The sequence below is a fragment of the Ictalurus punctatus genome, chromosome 4 (assembly GCF_001660625.3).
Source record: "Ictalurus punctatus breed USDA103 chromosome 4, Coco_2.0, whole genome shotgun sequence".
NCBI lineage: Eukaryota > Metazoa > Chordata > Actinopteri > Siluriformes > Ictaluridae > Ictalurus > Ictalurus punctatus.
In genome coordinates, this window is record NC_071284.1 from 3,904,241 (window position 1) to 3,927,635 (window position 23,395).

At 38.6% G+C, this 23,395-nt stretch overlaps 1 protein-coding gene across 12 annotated transcripts in view; it reads left to right on the forward strand.

The window, feature by feature from the left end:
* The window catches only part of LOC108264731 (ryanodine receptor 1), a 96,062-nt gene that overhangs the window by 70,000 nt on the left and 2,667 nt on the right, over positions 1–23,395 (forward strand). For 3 of the 12 annotated variants that reach the window (XM_047154685.2, XM_053677840.1, XM_053677843.1), the window contains 25 exons: positions 416–514; positions 3,424–3,523; positions 3,681–3,760; positions 4,707–4,783; positions 5,527–5,600; positions 5,885–5,902; positions 11,072–11,152; positions 11,248–11,336; positions 12,787–12,915; positions 13,002–13,106; positions 15,699–15,728; positions 16,937–17,018; positions 18,158–19,464; positions 19,564–19,646; positions 19,816–19,990; positions 20,134–20,220; positions 20,315–20,566; positions 21,609–21,739; positions 21,961–22,003; positions 22,208–22,341; positions 22,422–22,482; positions 22,591–22,737; positions 22,844–22,978; positions 23,059–23,215; positions 23,322–23,386. In XM_047154685.2, the coding sequence (XP_047010641.2) occupies positions 416–514; positions 3,424–3,523; positions 3,681–3,760; positions 4,707–4,783; positions 5,527–5,600; positions 5,885–5,902; positions 11,072–11,152; positions 11,248–11,336; positions 12,787–12,915; positions 13,002–13,106; positions 15,699–15,728; positions 16,937–17,018; positions 18,158–19,464; positions 19,564–19,646; positions 19,816–19,990; positions 20,134–20,220; positions 20,315–20,566; positions 21,609–21,739; positions 21,961–22,003; positions 22,208–22,341; positions 22,422–22,482; positions 22,591–22,737; positions 22,844–22,978; positions 23,059–23,215; positions 23,322–23,386 (3,741 nt within the window). The remainder of the gene's footprint in view (positions 1–415; positions 515–3,423; positions 3,524–3,680; positions 3,761–4,706; positions 4,784–5,526; positions 5,601–5,884; positions 5,903–11,071; positions 11,153–11,247; positions 11,337–12,786; positions 12,916–13,001; positions 13,107–15,698; positions 15,729–16,936; positions 17,019–18,157; positions 19,465–19,563; positions 19,647–19,815; positions 19,991–20,133; positions 20,221–20,314; positions 20,567–21,608; positions 21,740–21,960; positions 22,004–22,207; positions 22,342–22,421; positions 22,483–22,590; positions 22,738–22,843; positions 22,979–23,058; positions 23,216–23,321; positions 23,387–23,395) is intronic. The other 9 variants (XM_053677846.1, XM_053677847.1, XM_017466548.3 and 6 more) reach the window with 6 other exon arrangements.

Sequence of the window (23,395 nt, forward strand, 5' to 3'; positions counted from 1 at the left end):
ATTTAAGTGTTGATTTGATTGAACAGGGTTTGCAGTAATCAGGCCTGGTTGTGTCTAGTCCAGCTGAACCCTATTATGAGTGCAGCTTCATAGATTTGGGGAATTAGTAACTACGGTGGCAAATACATTTTCACACAGGCTTAGTTGGTATTAGAAAACTTTTTTTGCTTCAATACATAACAATATCATTTAAAAACTGTGTTTTGTGTTTACTCAGGTCACCTTTGTTTTATCATAGATTTTGTTGTAATTTCTGAAGCAATTTAGTATGAAATATACACACACAAAAAAGAAATCAAATACTTTTTCACAGTACTACACTTACTCACTTGTTTACTTATTCACTTACTTACTTACTTACTGTTTTTGGTCTGTCATGAATGGTAAATGTCACTGTACTGTTCTCTCTCCACAGAGCTGCCACATGGGTGAGGAGGACAGAGGGGGAGAGGAGGAGGAGGAGGAGGAGGAGGGGGGCGAGGAGCCATCGTTTGAGGTGCGGCAGAATGAGATGGTATGGGGGGTCCAAGGGGGTCTCGCGCCACCAGAGAGAGCCGTCAAACCAAGCACTGAGTGAACACAGCGAGATAAAACACTGCACCTGCACACCCCCTCGTCCCACATCTAGACCCCTACGGCCCCTTTTTCTTTCTTTTTCTCCTTCCTCGCTCTATTCTTTCTCTCACTCTCTTTCTCCCTGCACCTATTGTCTTTATGCTGTGGACTGACTTGTGCACACCTTTGCTGGATTTTGCTCTTTCGAGTCTTGCGTCCTGGTTATCGTGTCACACGTGTACTGTGTCTGACCCGAGCGAGTGCAGAGAGATGGAAAGCAAAACACCTACGAGCAAAAGAGACATGTTGAACACAGACCAACATGTGACCAAATCAGACTCAGAGAGTGAACCAGACATCTGTTAGAGTGATGTGCTCGTGTTCAGCATTGCTTTTAGGACACTAATGTGTATATCTGAGATTTACACTAAACCTCTGCTGGAACACTGTAATATCGTTCCAAAAAAAAAAAAAAAAGCAAAAAGATTAGTATCTCTTGAAATTATTTCTAGACATAATGCATTTTTTGTCCTCTAAAACCATGTAGTAGTAGATGTGTGTATGTGCTAGAGTTTGGGTGTGTGAGACACAAAACACACTCATACACGCAAACTGCAACTCACACGACAGTCCTTAACATTTCCCCTAATATAGTAGCAGTCCTGTCCCACCTCTCCAGACTCAGCCGTGTGTGTGTGTGTGTGTGTGTGTGTGTGTTTCTGCATCAGCTTCCCTTTGCCTCTAACACCTTTACATACCTACTAAGCAACACAAAAATTTTTTTGCTTGATATTATGGCCTGATTCCAATCCAGGAAATCAGACGTCACTTGGATGCCTTGATTGATAGATTTCGGATTTCAGTAGTAAAGCTTTGCTAATTAACACCCAGGGTGCGTCTCAATCAACTCCCTAGTTCAGTACTCAGGGTACTGATCCAGGAGTCGGCTATTTTAAGGGTTGTCTCAATCGTAAAATCCTTCCAATGCACTTACGTTTGCTCCCTAAAGAAATCCCACAATGCACCACAAAAAACAGGGAGCATTAATGCTCACTATGTTCTCTTATTGGAAATGATGTCATATTGTCCGAAGCCTCTCAGCTTGAAAAAAGACTGTCGGACGAACTCTCAGCCAACTTTGTCTCTAAATGTAAGCAGCTTTTTATCGTTGTTGTAGCTCTCAAATGATTACTTACGTTAGCGATAAGGTTATAACTTTATTTGACGTTTTATATATGGTTTGTTTGAGTCTAACGACTTTGAAGTGTTTAATGAGTGAAAAAATCCCACTAGCTAGTGTACGATCCTGCTTGAAGTACCGTGACAGAAACGCATGTGATTGAGCTAACACATTTATACGACATGTAATGTCAGAAAGATATCGGTCCTGCCTGTTGGTGATAAATGCCAGTGGTGGCATTTTACAACACGACTACGTAGTCATGCCGCTGGAAATTGAGTCATCGGTGTCACAATGTGTAGCGAGTCAGGGTCCTTTCCAGTGCCCCGACTCGTGTACACCATATACTGATTCATGACGTTGAGAGCTATGGAGCTCATTGAAATGCACCCCTGTGATTTTATCTTCCAACTTTATTAGTACAACTTCACAACACATGATTTCTCTGGACTGGTACCAGGCGTTTGTGTTTTAGTCCATGTGCCATGCTGCTTCTTCATGACTTAATTGGATTCTCCAATCTCCCTCTCTGTACTCACCAAGAACTACAGTAAAAGCCTGCACAGTCAGTCAGACACCCTGTATCCTTACACCTATCCTCTCTTTTCCTTTAAACACAACACACACACACACACACACACACACACACACACACACACACACACACACACACACACATGCTCATACTGTGTATAAATGCAGAGAGCCTCTTCTTATTAGAACAAGATCTCAGGTGAAACCTGACTAGGTTTACAACAGACTGTAGGACGGTGAGGCTTTAGTGGGCGGGGTTTATTTGGGGGTCTCAGCAGCTTTTATATTTGATCACAGGTTAGATATTTAATAGGCGTGACCAGGGCTGTTTGCTGTAGTCAAACGTTTGTGCATCATTAAACGTCGCCAGATGTGGGCTGCTAAAATAACAATCATCACTAACACCACTCGGTTTTATAGTGGTGTTGTGTTTCTTTGTGTGTGTGTGTGTGTGTATGTGTATGTGTGTGCGTGCATGCGTGTGCATCTGTGCGTGCGTGTGTTTGTTTATTTTTTTAATATAAGACCCATAAACCAAACAAAGAATGATTTATTTAAAATGATCAGTTTAATTTAAAGATGCTCTTTTCTGGCTTGAGCTAAGCTAATATCAGGGCCAGAAAAATAAAAAGGCATAAGCATTCTAGACAGATCCATTGCATGACCATACTTCAAATCACGGTTTTTATCTTCATCGCACATCATGCACAAAACAACGTGCGTTTTTAACGTAATTTCTTATTACAGCAAATGCATTACGTACTGTATATTTATACAATTTGTATAATTAAGGGCAATGGAGTATGAATAAATATGTAATAAATAAGTGATTATATAAGTACGTAATTTTAATAGGAAGAGGAATAAACATGGTGTAATTGCATCGCTGTAATTGCATATTAAGTCTAAAGAGTTCCCAGACAATAAAATTAATGATGAATTAAAAAATACATTCGAACAAAGTCTGATCAGATAAATATTATCAATAGCAACATCAAGAAGATTGGCCCCCCAGGCTAAGTGAATGAAATGAAGTGTGTGTGTGTGTGTGTGTGTGTGTGTGTGTGTGTGTGGATGGTTGAGTGTGTGTGTCAATGGAGTTAGAGGATATGGCTCAAGGCTCCTTCCTCACTTTGCTATTCTCTGATGAGCAGGAGAAGGAGATGGAGAAGCAGAGGCTCCTGTACCAGCAGTCGCGACTCCATGACCGTGGAGCAGCTGAGATGGTACTGCAGATGATAAGCGCCTGCAAAGGTACAGATCTGGCCTTTAAGAATGCACAATTGTTTTTTGTTTTTTTTTCCATACAAAATTTGTACTAAAAATAACAGGGTGCTTAAACTTTTGCACAGTACTGCATTTTGAGGTAAAGATCTACAGGCTAAAAGAACTTTTGTTTGTTTGCTACCAGGTGAGCCTGGAGCCATGGTGTCTTCCACACTCAAGCTGGGCATCTCCATCCTTAACGGAGGCAACTGTGATGTTCAGCAGGTCAGCTTCACTTATACACAAATCCTGAAGTTTTCCATGCTGTAACACAGCTGATGCAGAGAACACAATTAACTGACAATCGAGTCTTTTTTTTTCTTCTTTTTTTAAGGCAGATCAGATGAGCAGATTTGTGGAATTTGGGATTAATTTCTGTCTTTTCCTTGGACACCTATCCTGCTTTATCCTGCTTTTATCTTAGGTCGTTTTCACACCTGGATCATTTGGACCATTTATTTCAGAACATGGTGTTTTTTCTCCTTTGTTTCAGTTTGTTTAGGAGTGGTTCTATGGAGTGGTTCGTTTGTGTTGAGAAAGCAATCCAACCCAGCGGACCAACGAACCAACCTATATAGCAATGCATGATGGGAACTGCATTACGTAAATAGCGTGTTTGTTTTGCTAATGGCTTGCAACGTAAATCACAATCCCACTGAAACTGATAGATTATAATTACTACAGCTAACAAGAAAGCCACAATAAGCTCACAGAGCTTCTGTCTATCCATCTTGATGGATGACCCCATTGAGCAGAACCCCAGAACATAAACAGGCGCACTCTGACCAATGAGAGGACATTTTACTCACATGTGACTTGCATAAACACATTTTGGTACGCTTTAAAATGTTGCCTTGTGACAGCGAACTGAGCCAAGGAGAAAATACAGTGAGTGTCCTGTTTCGTAACAAAGCGCAGATCTACAGGTCTGAAAACGCCCTTATGATGTCCATTAAACATGGCTTGATATAACTAGTATGAAAATGTGTGGCCATGATGTCTGTGAGTGTGAAAAGCTAGATTTATTAAGAAACATTTACCTGTTACACCTTACTACGTGAAATTTGTTGAAATGCACAATCCTAATCCAGGTTACTGAAAAACCCAGGTTGAAAAGCTCTAAACTGATTATAAGGGGTTTCACTGCTTTGTGTGTACTGATCTTTCACAGAGAATGCTGGATTACCTTAAGGATAAGAAAGACGTTGGTTTCTTCCTGAGTTTGCAGACTCTGATGCAGACCTGCAGGTAGGGGACGTCTCTTCTGAATGTTTTATTTTATAATTTTTTTTTTTTTTCCTCTCCCATTTCAGGAGAAAGTTTTATCTTTTTAAAAATAATAATTTTATTATTTATGGTGTTATTACCATTTATTACCATTTATTTAGAAAAAATGCAAAAATTCATATGACATGCAATGATATGTTTTTTTTTGTTTGTTTGTTTGTTTGTTTGTTTTTTTAAAAAACATTTAAAGAATCTGGGTGTTTTTAAATAATGTATGCATGAAAGGGTTAAATGGAGCATAGATATGAACATTATATAATTGTATTTGTGTTATTATGTTATTATAATAACATAACATTATAAAATTATTATTAAATTGCATTATTATAAATCGCTGTTAAATAATACTGAATAAAGTCATTAATAATATAAAAACAAGGACACTGTAAAACCGGATAAGTTCATTTAACTCAAAAAAAAAAATTGAGGAAACTAATTACCTCAAAATTTTTAAGTTGATAAATCAATTTCTTTAAGCCAAATACACTTAAATATAACAAGTTTGAGTTAAATTTTTGTTATATTTAAGTGTATTTGGCTTAAAGAAATTGATGCATCGACGTAAAAATTTCGAGATAATTATTTTCCTCAAATTTTTTGGAGTTAAATGAACTTATCCGGTTTTACAGTGTAGCCAATTTAATTTCTGAACTGGACTTTTGCTTGAAGCATGATTTTGATAATGCTTATTGTGTCTGTTGCAGTGTTCTGGACTTGAATGCATTTGAGAGGCAGAATAAAGCAGAAGGGCTTGGAATGGTTTCAGAGGAGGGCACAAGTGAGTCACTGCACTGTAGTGACAGTAACGTAAAAGTGACCAACATATTCTGACCACGTTAATGCAGCATTATAATATCATGTCAAGAAATGCTAACATCAGGACATATTATTTTGATGTACTGTATATAGTACTTTACGACATATGCGTTCATTATGTGGTAAGTACAGAAGGTATTAGCACTGTGTCTAACTTTTCTTTTCCCTACAGAACCACTGCAGTGTATCTTCTTATATATTGATATCTCTCCTCTCCTTTTTTGCCCCCCTTTTTTCGGTACTCAGATATGAAGCTAGAACGGGGTAAATAATTCTTAACCTTCTTTCTTCCCATCTGTCCTATCTCCTCCTGTCTTCTACCTATATTTTACACACTTCTTTTTGATTTTGTGGCGTGTAGTTTGGACTGCATTTCATTTCGCACTCAAGGGAAAATCGAAAAGAGCTTTTCAGTCATTGGCACAGCGTTTTATTAACTATATAAGCTTAAATCATACATGTTAGGTTTTTTTTTTTTTTTAAGAAAATCATATTATTTGTAATTCATCAACAAAAACTGGAGCATGATTTCAATGTAAACATTCTATGGAAAGTATTTTGAAACTACTGAATTATTAGTGTCCAATGACTGGAATATTTCTTTGCTCATTTTGTCCCTTGAGTGCTCTGTCACAGATCTGCGGTAACTCCAACGCTCTTTTGAATGGCTGTGTGGAAAGAAAGACTCTTGTCCTCTCTTTTCTGACCAGTTTTCTCTTAAGAGATCACAGAGAGCTGTGGTGACTAGCGTCACCTTAAATCATGAAATGAATTGCAGCAATAGAGAAATTTCCCTCTTACTATCGTTACGATAAGAGGATTAGGAGCCACAAAATATTTTTTAAAACATCATCACACACTATTTATGTGTTTTACATTGACAGGTGATAAGGTGTCATAAAGGCTTCATGAGAACCAGACACGTCCATGCAAGCTTTTGTTTTCACCATATTCAGAGTTGGCGATTTGAGTGTAAAAGTTATTCCAGTAGCAACATGGGGCAATTTTCCAGGTATTTACGTTGATTTTCTGGACGGCCATTTCAGAGGCCAGTTCTGAGGTTGGCAGATTTTTATTTTTTTTTTCTTGAGTACAATACGGAGAGACAGGGTTTTCTATAATGTCTAGACCACCACCTTTAAACACAAGCATGTGCCTTTAAGCCTGGAGGGTTGACAGAAAATGTAAACGATTTAAAAATGGGAAAAAAAGACCAATACTATGATATACTCTGATCAGCCATAACATTAAAATCACTGTTGAATAACAGTGAATAACTTTGATTATCTCATTACAATGGCGACTGGTGGGATAGATCAGGCAGCATGTGAACAGTCGGTTCTTGAAGTCGGTGTTGATCTGAGCGACTTTGACATGTGCCAAATTGTGATGGCTAGACGACTGGGTCAGAGCATCTCCAAAACGGCAGGTCTTGTGGGGTGTTCCTAGTATGCAGTGATTAGTACCTATTGAAAGTGGTGCAAGGAAGCACAACCGGTGAACCGGCGGCGACAGGGTCATGGGCACCCAAGGCTCATTGGGCCTGATGCGCATGGAGAGCGAAGGCTAGTCTGTTTGCTCCAATGCCACAGAAGAGCTGCTGTAGTTCAAATTGCTGAGAAATTTAATGCTGGCTAGGATAGAAAGGTGTCAGAATATACAGTGCATCACAGCCTGCTGCATATGGGGCTGTGTAGCTGCAGACCGGTCAGATACCCACGCTGACCCCGTCTACCACTGAAAGTGCCTACAGTGGGCATGTGAGCATCAGAACTGGACCATGGAGCAATGGAAGAAGGTGGCCTGACGAATTATGTTTTCTTTTACATAACGTGGATGGCCGTATGTGTATGTCGCTTATCTGGGGAAGAGACGGCACCAGGATGCACTATGGGAAGGCAAGCCGGCGGAGGAAGTGTGATGCTCTGGACAGTGTTGGCAGTCATGTGGATGGTATGTGTCATGTTTGGATGACGTGTACCACCAAACATGCATACCAACTAAACAGTGGTGCAGACCAAGTACACCCCATCATGGCAACGGTATTCCTTGATGGCAGTGACCTTTTTCACACTGCAAAAACTGTTCAGGAATGATTTGAGGAACATGACAAAGAGTTCAAGACTTGGCCTCCAAATTCCCCAGATCTCAATCTGATCGGGTATCTATGGGATGTGCTGAACAAACAATTCCGCTCCATGGAGGCCCCACCTCACATCTTACAGGATTTAAAGAATCTGCTGCTAACGTGTTGGTAGCAAAACGTCCTATAGCAAAACAATATAATTATGATTAGACATCAAATGATTAGACATCAAAAGCAGGGATTTTGAAAGGCATGTAATGCAAACAAAATTAAGAGCAGTACACACTGAATTACAACTGTTTTTGAAACTGCTAATGTATTAATATGGAATAATTTACCTTTTAATAATTAAAAATTAATCCATGCCCATCATGGATTAACGCAAGTACACTATATGTCCAAAGGTATCCAGCCACCTTTTAAGCTATTAATGACACATCTATTGTAATCTCCACAGAAGGAAAATTAGATGCTTTCGGGTAAACTTGGGACAATTTACAATAGTATCGGGAATTGCTGATAGTTTCCATCTATTGCATGGATGTCTTTCACGTTGGGTGATTTAAATGTCTGTCAGAAAACATGATGTCTGCATCTATAAGATTGACAAAATAAATTATTTTATCTCCTGATGTGTTTCCTTTTTGTCTGTTTTGTAATCCTATATGAACCTTAATAGCCTTATTAATTTTGTCCGACTTCAGAGCAGAGCAACAAAACATCTTTCTCTAATGCATCTTAGCTTTCCTTGTCTGTGGCTACCAAACAGATAAAGCTTTAAAGCTTTGAATGGAACACTATTCCACAAGAATAGACTGATACAGCAGCAAAGTGTGGTGCTAACTCTTTAATAATACTCTTGTTTTGAGTGGAAACTTACCTTGGTTGGGTGTGCAATTACCTGGAACTTCTTGGATATATAATGTAGTTTTCTAAAACAAGTTCTAAAATGTAACATTAATCTGGCTAATACCATACAGTCCCCTCCAAAACTATTGGAACAGCAAGGCCAGTTCATTTGTTTTTTTCTTCTTCTGTAGACTGAAGACTTGGAATTTAAAAAATGAATATAAGAAGAGAGTTTAGAATTTAAACTTTTATTTCCTTGTATTTATATGTAGATATGTTAAACAAAATAGAACATAGCAATTTTGTATCAGACCACCCAATTTGTAGGCAAGCAAAAATATTGGAACATGTGACTGCCAGGTTGTTCTTGTTACCCAGGTGTTTCCTGATAGATTGATTGTTTAAACAGTAAATAGGTCTGAACATCTATTATTGTCTTTAGCCTTCAGTTTCACCTGTGAAGACTGCATTTGCTGTTAAAAAGGACAAGCCAACATGAAAATCACAGAGCTGTCTTACAACAATTTGGAACGTCCTGAACAAGAAGGAAAGACTGGTGTACTGAGAATCAGACACTGAATGAGTCAGCCAAGGAAAACAACAGCTGATGACAGATACACTGTGAGAGCTGTGAAGAAAAACCCAAATATAACCGTCCATGACGTCAATGACAACCTCCACAGGGCAGGGGTGAAGGTATCACGGTCCACTGTTTGAAGATAACTTCAAGAGAAGAAATATAGATGTCATACCACAAGATGCAAACCACTCATAAACAATAAGAATTGGAAAGCCAGATCGGAATTCGCAAAGAAACACAGGGATGAGCCACAAAAGTTCTGGAACCAAGATTAACCTCTACAAAAGTGATAGAAAGGCCAAAGTGTGGAGAAAGAAAGGTTCTGCTCATGATCCAAAACATACTTGCTCATCTGTGAAACATGGTGGCGGTACTGTTATGGCTGAGGCTTGCATGACTGCTTCTGGAACATTCTCACTAATCTTTACTGATTATTTACTGAGAAATGCATACAATCAAGACAATGATCATCCAAACCACACTACCAACTCAACAAAGAGGAGATGGGGGATTGGGGGGGGTAAGGTTTTAGACTGAATAGGAGGAGACCGAATGGAGAAACCACCTAAAACAAGCAAGAACTGAAAGAAGCCATAGTAAAAGCCTGGTAAAGCATTACAAAAGAAGAAACCAACAGTTTGGTGATGTCAATGAGTTGTCACAGTCTTGATACAGTTATTGCATGCAAGGGATATGCAACCAAATATTAAGTGTTATTTACTTTCATTTACGTCAAGACTTATCTGTTCCTATACTTTAAATACCAGGAAATAAAAGCTGAAATCCTATATCTCATCTCGTATCCATCTTTTGATCTCAAACCCCAATGTCTTCAGTGTATAGAACAAACAAATAAATTGGCCTTGCCATTCCAGTAGTTTCGGAGGGGACTGTTATTCTCTTGACTTTCTAAACTTTTGTTTGTTGCTGACGCTTTTTAAATTTTTTTTTACATTGTTTTGAGTATTTATGCAATGATTTTATCGTTCTCGGCTGTCCTACAGATTTGCCTGGTACATCGTTTAGTTATGTGTTAAGATTTGTATTAGATCCTGTTTTTTATTCCTTGAACATTTACACAACTACTTACAACACCGATTAACATCATTTCAGTTTATATTTATTTCACTTTACCCGTACTGGTTATAAAATATATTTGTGGTCATCAATTCAGATCCAAGTTCTTCAAGTTTGACACTGTTGGATCTTTAAGCAAGGCCCTCAACTGCTGAGTGTATTTTGACAAGTCAAGTTATTGTGGGTTTTCACACCCATTCTTATTCTCAGGCTGTGTCTCTCTGGTTCTCCTCCACTCTATCCCTCTTTTTTCCTCTCAGTGTTACTCCATTGTATACTCCAGAGTTGCAGTACTGTAGATCTGTCTTGCATGATTGTGTGTTTCTGTGTGTACCCCTTTATGTGCCACCATAACTCTTCTCTGATCTCTCCATGCACATGTTCTTCATCCTGTTACCACTATGGACCAAGTTAATGTCAATGTTCATATTCATTTATCCAGTATTTGTCCAGAGTCTGTCCTTTTATTTGTGAAATATAAGTGTTTGTCAGTGTGCTGTCTGTGATTGTCAGCGTGTCTTGGACTGTGTCACATGTCGTGTGTATGTGTGTGTGTGTGTGTGTGTGTGTGTGTCTGTAATCATACCTAATTCTCCACATATTGCTTTGTTGTCTCCGAAGAAAACCTTTCTGAAATATTCTAAACAAGATACATTCCTTCTTTCTCTTAATTGCTTCCCTGTAGTTCAGAGATCATGTAACAAATTTAATCGCATGGAAAATCCTTCTTATTGCCTCTAGTGCTTAAGCCACTACTCAAGTCTAACTTGTTTTCACACACAAGCACTATCTAATGGCCTTGACTGTGGGTGTGTGTGTGCGTGCGTGTGCGTGTGCGCAGATGAGAAAGTGATGGCGGATGATGAATTCACGTGCGACCTCTTCCGTTTCCTGCAGCTGCTTTGTGAGGGCCACAATAACGGCAAGTTATAAAATACCTCAAATACATGGTTAATATTCATAAATAAAACATTGCTGTGTGATTTATATGTATCGTTTTATGTGTATCAACAACAGATTTCCAGAACTACCTGCGCACCCAGACTGGCAGCACCACCACCATCAACATTATCATCTGTACTGTGGACTACCTGCTGAGACTGCAGGTATAACATCGTTTACTCTCTAAGCATCTGAGGCCACTACTTGTTTATAATTAATCCCTCATTAATTTTTTTCAATTAAAATAATTATCATTGTTAACTAACACATTTCAAATAGGAAAAGTTTGGCTCAGTCTTACCTCAGTCATACCTATTTGCACCTTCTTTCTTTCTTTATATATATATACATATATATATATATATATATATATATATATATATATATATATATATATATATATATATATATTATTGTGGGGTCATATATTTCATGCAAATGGTAAGAAGACATGTAGTCTCACTTACACATTCATGTTGTCTTCTTGCAACTGATATTTGAAATGTACTTTTTTAGAATAGTCTTCTATTATTGTAAATTCTGCTCTATAAACCCAAGTCAACAGGCAATTAGACCCTGTACTGTAAAAAAATTACAGTAATTTACAGGCAGCAAAATACTTTAAATTTACTGTAAATAACCGTATAACATACAGTCCCCTTTGAAAGTACTGGATGGCTAACATCCAATAGCTCTGTTTTGATTTTCCTGCTTTTCTCAGCTTCAAAATTACTTACTTTTCTCCCATAGACAGCTTTCTGGTCTTCATGTTGGTTCCCCAGGGCTCAGACCAAGAGTACACATTCATAGCTATTAATTGTTTAAACAATCAACCTATCTAAACCTGACCTACAAGACACACTTGTCAGTTACATGTTCCAGTATCCAGTATTTTTATTCACTTGAAAAATGAGTGGGTTCAAGTGAAAGGTGCCATGTTCCAAGTTGTTAAACACATAACTTGAAATAGGACATGCGTGCTGAAATTCGGATCTGTCGTCTCATATCCATCTTTTGAAATCAAACCCAAATATCTTCAGTGTACAGGAAAAAAAAAAAAAAAAAAAAAAAAAAAAAAAAAGAATTGGCTTTGCTGTTACAATACTTCGGAGGGGACTGTATATACAGTAAAGTGTAATATCTTACAGAGTATTAAATAAAACATAATCTAGTACTTAGTTGCTGCTTACAAACTGAACCAGTTTGTACTAGTATGTAAAGTTAAACTCAAACAGGGTTTGTATTTGCCTAAAATAGTCTCAACATTAAAGGGCCCAAATGTGATCCACTAATTTGCAGATGATGACATCATTTACCATTCTCCACCATGTGAAAAACCTTAGAGATCCCACTATGCATTGTGTTGTCTGGTATTTTATTGTAAACCACTGCACTGCTCTAGATGTATCATTGTTTACAGTACAGTTCTGTAAAATAAGTATAAACAGTATTTTGCTGTAAAATAAATACTGTAAATTTACAGTATTATTTTACAGTGTACTGATTTCACAATGCCATTAAACTGCTACTTTCTATGCTCTCCTTCTCTTTCTCTCTCTCTCTCTCTCTGCGTCTATTTTGCACACATCCTTGACTTCCTCAACTCACTTTTAGGAATCTATCAGCGACTTCTACTGGTATTATTCTGGAAAAGACATCATCGATGCACCAGGCAAGAGGAACTTCTCCAAAGCAATGACAGTGGCCAAGCAGGTCTTTAACAGTCTCACGGAATACATACAGGTACGATTTCTAGCCCATGTAAACTGTCCGTGTTCACTACATAATCTCAATGCGCCCTTGAACCTTGTTTTTTTGCCATTCCTCAGGGCCCATGCACTGGGAACCAGCAGTCTCTGGCTCACAGTAGATTGTGGGATGCCGTGGTGGGATTCCTCCATGTATTTGCACACATGATGATGAAATTGGCACAGGTATGAAGCCAGAAACACAAACTCTCACACATATACACAGAGACACTAACATACACATTCACACATTAAGAGTTTAGAATAATGTCTGGTTGTAGTGCACACATGATATCCTGAAAATATTTCTTTAGCACATAGATTTTTCTCAGATTTTTATCGGCGGTTGTAATGTCTGGCAAACTGTTCAGCAATGTTCATAAAGTCTGTGAGCACAACACAAGCAGTGTTTTTTCTGATACAGTGTGAATTTTTATTGTTGAGCTTGATGGTGGTGGGTTTTTGTTAGTTTTTTCTTGGTTTGTTGTTTGTTTGTTTTTCTCAACCGCCAGTGCACATTTTCAATGGAATGCTATGTAAAAGCTGCCTGAAGGTGGGAGGAATGTGGCAGCTTTTAAAAGGCGCTGCTGCTGCTGGCAGTGGGGAAAAATGTGTGTGTGTGTGTGTGTGTGTGTGTGTGTGTGTGTGTGTGTGTGTGTATGTATGTATCTATGTATGTATATGTATATATATGTGTGTGTGTGTGTGTGTGTATATATATATATATATATATATATATATATATATATATATATATATATATATATATATATATATATATATATAATCTATCATGTGTTAAACAACTTAACATGGCACCTTTCATTTGAACCCACCCATTTTTCAAGTGAACACAAATATTAGAACTTGTGTCTGACAGGTATTTCTTGTTGGCCAGCTGTGCCCTGATAGATTGATTGTTTAAACAATTAATAGCTCTGAATATCTACTCCTGGATTGAGCCCTGAGCTTTGCATGTATAGACTGCATTTGTTGTTAAAATAGATAAACCAACATGAAAACATGAGAGCTGTCTAGGGGAGAACAGCAATCCATTTTGAAGCTGTGAAGAGGGAAAATCTATCAGAGCCATTGCACAAGAATCGGGCATAACCAATACAACAATTTGGAATGTCCTGAAAAAGAAAGAAATCAGTGTTGTACTAACAACCAGACATGGAAAAGGTTGGCCAAGGAAAACACAGCAGTTGATTACAGAAATTTTGTGAGAGCTGTGAAGAAAAACCCCAAAACATCATTCAGTGACATCACAAACAGCCACTACAGGGCACGGGTAAAGGTATCACAATCCATTATTTGAAGAGCAGAAACATACAGGCCTTACCACAAGATCAAACCATTCATGAGCATTAAGAATCCGAAGGCCAGATTGGAATTTGCAAAGAAATACAGAAATGAGCCACACCCAAAAACAAGTCTGGAAAAGCATCACAAAAGAAGAATACAACACTTTGGTCATGTCAGTGGGTCACCAACTTGATGCACTTATTGCAAGCAAGAGATATTCAACCAAAGAAGTGTTATTAATTTTAATATTATCTCTTCCAATACTAAAATTGGGTGGTCTGACACCAAAGGTACCATGTTCTAAGTCATTTAACACATCTAGATGGAGAAATTAAAGGAAATTAAAGCTGAGAGTCTAATCTCTCATCTCATATTCATTTTTTTTTTTTAAATCTCAAACCCAGATGTCTTCAGTGTATTGTGAAAACAAATGACTTGGCCTTACCATTCCAATACTTTCAGAGGGGACTGTATACATTATGTTTCATGCAGGTTATACTAATAATGATATACTATTAGACTTGCATATTACCTTCTGAGCATTATGCTGAGTGATGCCTGTAGTGTAACCTATAACATTTTACAATGTTTATTTTCTGACTTTTTCTTTTAATAATTATATAAATTCTTTTCACATGGTGACTGCAGAGTAAAGTATGTATTTATTTACTTATTTATTTCTTAAACTCTTCAATATTCCCCTCTCTCCTCCTCTATATTGTTTATATAATATTTATAGTCCCTTAATTTGGTAATCCAGTTGCTTCCTGCTTTTAAATAGCATAGAGACTAACCGTGCTAGTTTGCTGCATTGTTTGTATATGCGTAATAAAGTATAATACATAATTGTTTTGCATAGTGATACAGTTAAAAAATAATCTGTGTAATATTGAATTCATTCTTTATTTCTTTTAACCCCTCTAACCTGTTACTGCCTGGTTTTGCTCTCTTGTTTCTAAGTGTGGTACACATCTTTCTTGATCAAATACATTTTTGTATGTCTTTCTCTTCTCGATTTTATTCTAGATGTCATTTAAGATAGATTAATTGGAAATATTAGTATTATGTACAAAACCAGAATTTCCAACCAATTTCAATTTCTAACCTGGACAAATTTTTATATATATATATATATATATATATTTCTGTGGATCGTTTTTAATAGTATTCGGTAGCATTAACGCATCTGGTCAATGTACTGGACTTCAAATCCAAACCAAGCCCAATTATATCTGAGGCATACTGCCAGCCCTCTATTGATAAAATAGTCATCAAATTTGTAGCTTGGCTGCAGGGATTCTGTATTTAAGATTATTAAACGTAGTAACTACAGCTTTGGGGCTTGCTCCAATTGAAAAGGTATATTTTAATTAACATTGGAGTGCATTCACAAAGGAGAGAAGACATAAATACAAAAATGAATGAAAAATGTTAGATAACATTTTTTATTCTGATGTGTAACCTCGCCAGATGCACCCTGACCCAGGACTCCGAAATGGCGTAAGGATCTGTATTCCGCCTTTGCTTTTATCTTACCTGTAAATTATCTGCTGCTTGACATACACACACACACACACACACACACACACACACACACACACACACACACCCCAAACACCACCACCCAGCTTCTGGCAGTTTTGTGGGATGTTCTGGCTGTACCTTTTTCTGAAGTGTACTGTCATTGCTTTTGTGTTTATTTCCACATGAACACTGAGATCAGTCAGGTTTGTCTCTATTTGTTCAACTAAGAACAAATGAGACAGTGCTCTTCAGTTTATGTGCCTTGCATTTGCAGATTGTAGAACAAGTGAGGGAATGAGGGAGGTGTTAGCTGTTCTATGACTAACGGCTGCCACGTACCTATCTGAGAACCTCACACCTTTAGCCCTGTTCCTTACACTTCATACTACTTTCACCGTGTAGTCGGCAGCAGTTAACCCATTGGTTTGTGTGTGCCTGGTTCTTGTTTTAATCCACATGCTATCCCGTGTTTATAACCTAAATTGCTAGACACCGTCAAGACTGCCTGGCATACATCACCACAAATGAATGATGGATATAGATTATAACATCCATCCATTTATAACAAATTCAAATGTCATGGAATAAAATGCCAGTAGTACTTAAGACTACTACTTAATGATACCATGTAGTTATGGTACATAGAGTAACCCAAATTAGCTGCTTTATTGGAGTTCTACTTCAGCGCTACTATTTTTCCAGCTGCTTTTTTTTTTTTTTTTTTAGTTCTGCCTGTGTGTTTTCCTCCATCCCCGATCATATCTCCTGACATACAGTAAAACGTTCTTCCAATGTGTGATGCTCTATTTATATCTGTTGTTGATAAATGCAAACCCAGGATCATTTCTGGAGTAAAACACACCCAGAGGTAAGGTTATAGTCATATGGCTTCGTCCTAGAGGCGCTATAATTCCCATAACATTGAAAATAATGTGAATAAAATGCTGCTCAGGGTTAAACTTGTGTTGACTGGTCATCATAAAAATATTTTCAGCTTTCTAATGGGGAAAGAGAAGGCGGTATTAAACTCCTGTTGTGCGAGATCTAATAAAAATGAATGACATGCCTTTAACAGAATGCTGCCTTTGTACTCAGAGAAGGTGAATGATGAATCAAAATTGTTAAATACTGTTTGACATGTTTCCTTTTGGTATGTGTGTGTATATGTGTTTGTCCCTTCCTAGGATTCCAGTCAGATTGGTCTCCTAAAAGAGCTTCTAGACCTTCAGAAAGATATGGTGGTTATGCTGCTTTCACTTCTGGAGGGTAGGATATTTTTCTACACCTTATACTACGTCGATGTTCTAAAATCGGGTTGCTCAGAAGGTGTTGATTATATAATACAATAATAATAATGGTAATAATAGTCTAATTATTGCGCTTGTTTTAATATATCGTTGTTTCTATAGTAACAACTCGTTCACAGGGACTTGTATGGTGGATGATCTACAGAATCTAAGGCTAATAATAGATGGATAAAAATGTTATTTAACAAAGAAAATGTTATAGTTGTTTGTTAAAAAGGTGAAGATATCTGTATTGAGATTTTATTTATTTGTTTATTTAACATTTCTGGAAGGAGTAACCAGTGTCAGCGAGTTTTCTGCCTCAAACAGGAGTCTCTAACAGTCAGTAAGTTTTCTGCAACTGGAAAGTTTTCAGGACTGAAACATGGTAACGTGAATGGCTGTGTGTGTGTTTTTTTTTGTCGTATTAACTGCAAAAGAGCGCGTGGCTATTCAGAGCTAAAAGCAGGGCAGAAAACAGACACAAGGGAGGCAGACGTGGGAAAAAAATGCTCTTTTATTTGCATTAAAAGTCATTGTGTGGAGGTGAGGGGTGCTTGAGGGGAGTGTATAGGTGCAAGGTGCGGCCTTCCTGGCACGGAGCGCGGTGTATGGGTTGTAGCAGTGTCGAGTCGGTGCCCAGAGCGACGGGAATGGTACGTGCCCACCGGTGGAGAGTGCGGGAAGGCCAGGCAGCGTTGTCTTCTTCATCGTCGTCGTCTTCCTGGTTGGCTTTTAAATGAAAGAGAGAGCACCATGTTACTAGTTTTAGCAACGGAGACGTGGCTCACTCCAGCATACTGGTCTTGCCTTTTTATATCCAGCCATGTGTGCTTCTGAATTCTGAATTGATAAAATAAGGCTGATCAACAACATTAAATGTAACTAAACATGTTTAAAAAGTATGATATTCATTAATGTACAGTATTTTAAAACTAAATTAGGGCACTTCGGAGTGGCTCACTTGAGGCCATATCAAACCACTCCATAGTGGATTATATAACACCCCATTGTGTTTAATATAGATGTGTTTAATGGAATAGTTTAGCTTCTTATGAATATGTGAGAGTCAGGCTGTACTGCTGCCACATTTATGGATTGTATGTTATTTCTTATCAGGTAACGTTGTGAATGGCACCATTGCTCGCCAGATGGTGGACATGTTGGTGGAGTCATCTAGCAATGTAGAGATGATCCTCAAGTTCTTTGACATGTTCCTTAAGCTGAAAGACATTGTGGCTTCGGATGCATTCCGGGACTATGTGACTGACCCACGTGGCCTGATCTCTAAAAAGGACTTTTCCAAAGCCATGGATAGCCAAAAGCAGTACTCTCCATCTGAGATCCAATTCCTTCTGTCATGCTCTGAGGCTGATGAAAACGAAATGATCAACTTTGAAGAGTTTGCTGATCGTTTTCAGGAGCCAGCCAAGGACATTGGGTTTAACATTGCTGTTCTACTCACCAACCTTTCAGAGCATGTGCCCCATGACACGCGCCTGCAGAACTTCTTGGAGCAAGCTGAAAGCATCTTGAACTATTTCCGTCCCTTCCTGGGCCGCATCGAAATCATGGGCGCCAGTCGGAGGATTGAGCGTATCTACTTTGAGATCAGTGAGGCCAACAGGAACCAGTGGGAAATGCCTCAGGTCAGAGAATCTAAGAGGCAGTTTATATTCGATGTGGTCAATGAAGGTGGTGAGTCTGAGAAGATGGAGCTATTTGTCAACTTCTGCGAGGACACCATCTTTGAGATGAACATTGCCTCCCAGATCTCTGAGCAAGAGGAAGAAGGAATTGGAGATAAGGATGATGAAGAAGAAGAGGAAAGTGGTGGAGGATCAAATGGAGAAGAAGGAGAGGAAGGGAATGGAGACGAGGCCCCAGCCGAGTCCAGTTCAGCATTCGCAGACTTCATCAAGAGCATGGTGAACTTCTTCAATATGTTTACCTTCCGCAACCTTAGACGACGCTATCGCAGACTTCGGAAGATGACTATAAAGGAAATGATTGTATGCCTGGTCACCTTCTTCTATACCGTCATCATTGGAATCCTTCATTTTATCTACAGCGTATGCAAAGGCTTTTTCCTGCTGATATGGAAAACGCTGTTTGGTGGTGGCCTTGTGGAGGGAGCTAAAAAGATAACGTTAACAGAAATTCTTACTAACATGCCTGATCCAACTCAGGACGAGGTGCACGGTGACCAAGCATCTGAGCCTGGAGCTAGAAACGTCCAGGAAGCAGGTGGATCAGGAGATGGAGAGGAAGCAGGTGGTGGAGAGGTAGAAGATGAGGATGGGCAAGAGGCAGAAGGAGGAGGCAGACCTGGAATTGATGCCCCTGGAGGTCTAGGAGATATGGGAGAGACAGAGCCTGAGGAACCCCCAACACCTGAGGGTACCCCACTACTGATGAGGAAACTGGTGAGCCCCATTAAGACAAGTTTGCCATTTTATTATTCTGCATTGTTCATCAGCAGTACTGATTCATTTTCTATCTGCTTGTCTCTTATGGTTTTTCAGCGGACTGAAGGAGCAGAGGGAGAAGTAGTGGCAGCAGAAGAGCCAGCAAAGGAAGAGCCAACCCCAGAACCAGAGAAGGCAGAGTGAGTCTAAAAATCAAAGCACTCTACAATCAGTTTAGGGACGGATAAAGTATTAGTGTGCTTCTGTTTATTGTAAATTCTACCTTATAGTCATTTCAGATTTAGTTTAGGGTTCTGAAATATTGTGCTGAAAAATGTAAGTAATTTTGTGCTGAAAAATTTATCAAAGTGCTGAAAATGGAGAGAAAACTAAGAAAGAACCTGAGCCCATACCAGAGGAGAAAGTGGCTGAGGAGGAGGAGGAGGAGACAAAAGTAAAAGCCAAAGCCAAGAAAGAAAAACATTCTGCTGGAGATAGCTTTGAGCTCTGGAATGAATTGGAGGTGCAGAGGATCAAGTTCATGGTAAGGTCTTGTTTTATGTTTGAGAGCTTAGCAATTGATCAGTTCTTTAAGGAATTTTTATGTTGAACTAACGTTCTAATTGCTAGAAATTCCAGTTGCCTCTTTCTTTGGACAGTCTGCTATAATTGTTATCTCAATTTTAGAACTACCTGTCTCGCAACTTCTACAACCTGCGCTTCCTGGCTCTGTTCATTGCCTTTGCTCTGAACTTCATCCTGCTCTTTTACAAGGTCAGTACAAACAGATTAGAATCTTTGCTGAATTTGAAACAGCTTTGCCTTGATAAATCTGTTCTCTCTCTCTCTGTCTCTCTCACTCTGCCAGGTGTCCAGCAGCCCCCCAGGTGAGGAGTTCGAAGGTTCGGGCATGTTTGAGGGTTCTGGAATTCCTGAGGGCTCTGGCGGTGAACCTGAGGGTTCTGGAATGGAGGAGAATGGAGAGGAAGATGACGAAGAAGGGCCTCTCTATTACTTCCTGGAAGAGAGCACCGGTTACATGGAACCTGCAATGGCCTTCTTCGGCATTTTACACACCGTCATATCTTTTCTTTGCATTATTGGCTACAACTGTCTCAAGGTCAGTGAGATTATACACTTATACCTGTGTAGAAGTGCTATGCAGTTAATCTATGGGTTTTAGTACAGTGCAGTAGTTTTGCATGTAGAAAGTGTAACCAAGCTAACTACCTTTGCTTGCAAATATATGAGCTTGACAATAATGAGCCACAGCCTTGCTTTCTGATTTTTGTCTGCTCCTACATTAGTGCTGAAATAATGAAATGTACTTATAATATGCACTATAATCATGTTAATTTTTTTTTTAAAAAAAGGAAAAGCACATACTTTTGAGTGTGTAACAAAAGAGTATGCAAGGACTGGGACACACTAACACATTGTTGTTGCCTAGTTATGCACACTGTCACTGTAAACAAACTCCTCGTTGCATTTCAGCTTTTCTTTATTCATTGATCATTAAATAATTTACACTATTCTTTTTACACAACGTGCAGCCATTAATTTTACATAACAATAAGAAACTTTGTTTAGTGCTTAACATTTAAGTTCTTACACTTACATACTGAAGACACATCACCGACGTTACACTCGTTCGCCATGTTTGCGGGTTGAATTCGGCGAAAACCTTCACAAAACTCTGCCTCCTTCGTACAAGGTGTCGGGGGTAATATTAGCTGAGAAAGTGTCCATGGATCCACGCTACTACAAACATCTACTGGAAATAGTAGACCATCCGGGTAGCTTTGGGATACTCATTTCAACATACTACCATTTGGAACACTAATAAATAAATAATTAATTAATTCTAAAAAAAAAATAAAAAACTAATTCATTCTAATCTTGAATTCTATTTAGGACAGATAGTGGGCGATTTGGAACGCAGCATGGGTGCGGCCATGTTCGTAGGTTGTTGATTTTGACATGATGATGTGTAAATCATAGATAAGCTGACAAAGTTGGTATTTTGACATTTTACAAACAAAATCTATCAGTCTTATGTTCTTTTTCCTCAAAAAATATGTTTTTATCCTTTTTTTTGGTCTGAATTTCCCAGTCCACCACACAAATACTCTTGCTTTTTGTATTCTTTCTGTGTGCTTTAGGTTCCCTTGGTTATTTTTAAGAGGGAGAAGGAGCTGGCCCGTAAGATGGAATTTGACGGCCTCTATGTGACTGAACAGCCAGAAGATGATGACATCAAGGGCCAGTGGGATAGACTGGTGTTAAATACACCGTAAGATATGGAGCTTTAAACTTATGTATATCTGCAAATGTGAAGTTCCTGAAAATGTTTAAAAAATGATGGGTGGATCATAACATTTTTGGAAACAGAATTTTAAAAAAAATTAAGCCTTAAATGCGGTAAACACACTTGATAAACTGGACACAATGTATTAACTGTGTATTAAGAGCTGTAATTACATACCATTTCAAAGTGATCTTTTCCTCATGCAGAACCTTCCCAAATAACTATTGGGACAAGTTTGTAAAGAGAAAGGTGAGTGTTAAATCTGTTCTCATTGAATGTTTCAATGTACATTCAGTGCAACCAGTGTACTACTCTTCATGCATAACGGAGCTCATGTATTAATTTACAAGAAAAAATGTGTTTACAGCCCTACAACTGGATAATAAACTACCCACAACCTTAACCACGCATTCATTCATATATTCCTATGAAAACATTTGTGTGTGATGGCAGGTGTTGGAGAAGTACGGAGATATCTATGGCAGAGAGAGGATTGCCGAGCTGTTAGGAATGGACTTGGCATCGCTGGATGTCAGTGCAATGACGCATGAGAAAAAGCCTGAACCTGACAACTCCATGTTCACCTGGTACAGAATCACTACACACTCTCACATACACACAAATACATGCACTTGGTTCACTAGAAAATGTATTTGTGTGTCTTCAGGCTGACCTCCATCGACATCAAGTACCAGATCTGGAAGTTTGGAGTTGTGTTCACAGATAATGTAAGTTTTTTTTTGTTTTTTTGTTTTTTTTTACCAAATGTGTGTGTGTTACTGTATTCCTGTCTGAATTTATTTTAATATGCTCACTTTGTTTAAATCCTATTCCAGACTTTCCTCTACCTGGTGTGGTACATGGTCATGTCCTTGCTCGGTCACTACAACAACTTCTTCTTCGCCTGTCACCTGCTGGACATCGCCATGGGCGTCAAAACCTTGCGCACCATCCTGTCCTCCGTGACACACAATGGCAAGCAGGTGCAGCAGAATTATTGTTTGAGTGGATATAAAAAAAAATTAATATTGTTTTTATTTTTAAACATATCTGATATTTGCTTACCTTCCATATCTGTTCTTGGTGCAGCTGGTGATGACAGTGGGTTTGCTAGCTGTAGTCGTGTACCTGTACACTGTCGTGGCCTTCAACTTCTTCCGCAAGTTCTACAACAAGAGCGAGGACGAGGATGAGCCAGACATGAAGTGCGATGACATGATGACTGTAAGTGACTTTGAAAATTTCAGGTTTATAATAAAGATGTTATGTAGGTGACACTTATTCTGTCTCCCTCTTCTTTTCAGTGCTACTTGTTCCACATGTATGTGGGTGTGAGAGCCGGTGGTGGTATAGGTGATGAGATTGAGGATCCGGCTGGAGATGAATATGAGCTGTACCGTGTCGTCTTTGACATCACTTTCTTCTTTTTCGTCATTGTCATTCTTTTGGCCATCATTCAGGGTGAGGACTTGGACAGTTTTGTTTACACACAGCAAAGGAATTCAGGGGTTTTCAAATGTTTTCAAAACATAGATACTACTGTTAACTGCTATATTGGGTTGTATAGGTCTGATCATTGATGCCTTCGGTGAGCTGAGAGATCAGCAGGAACAGGTCAGAGAGGACATGGAGGTACGTCTT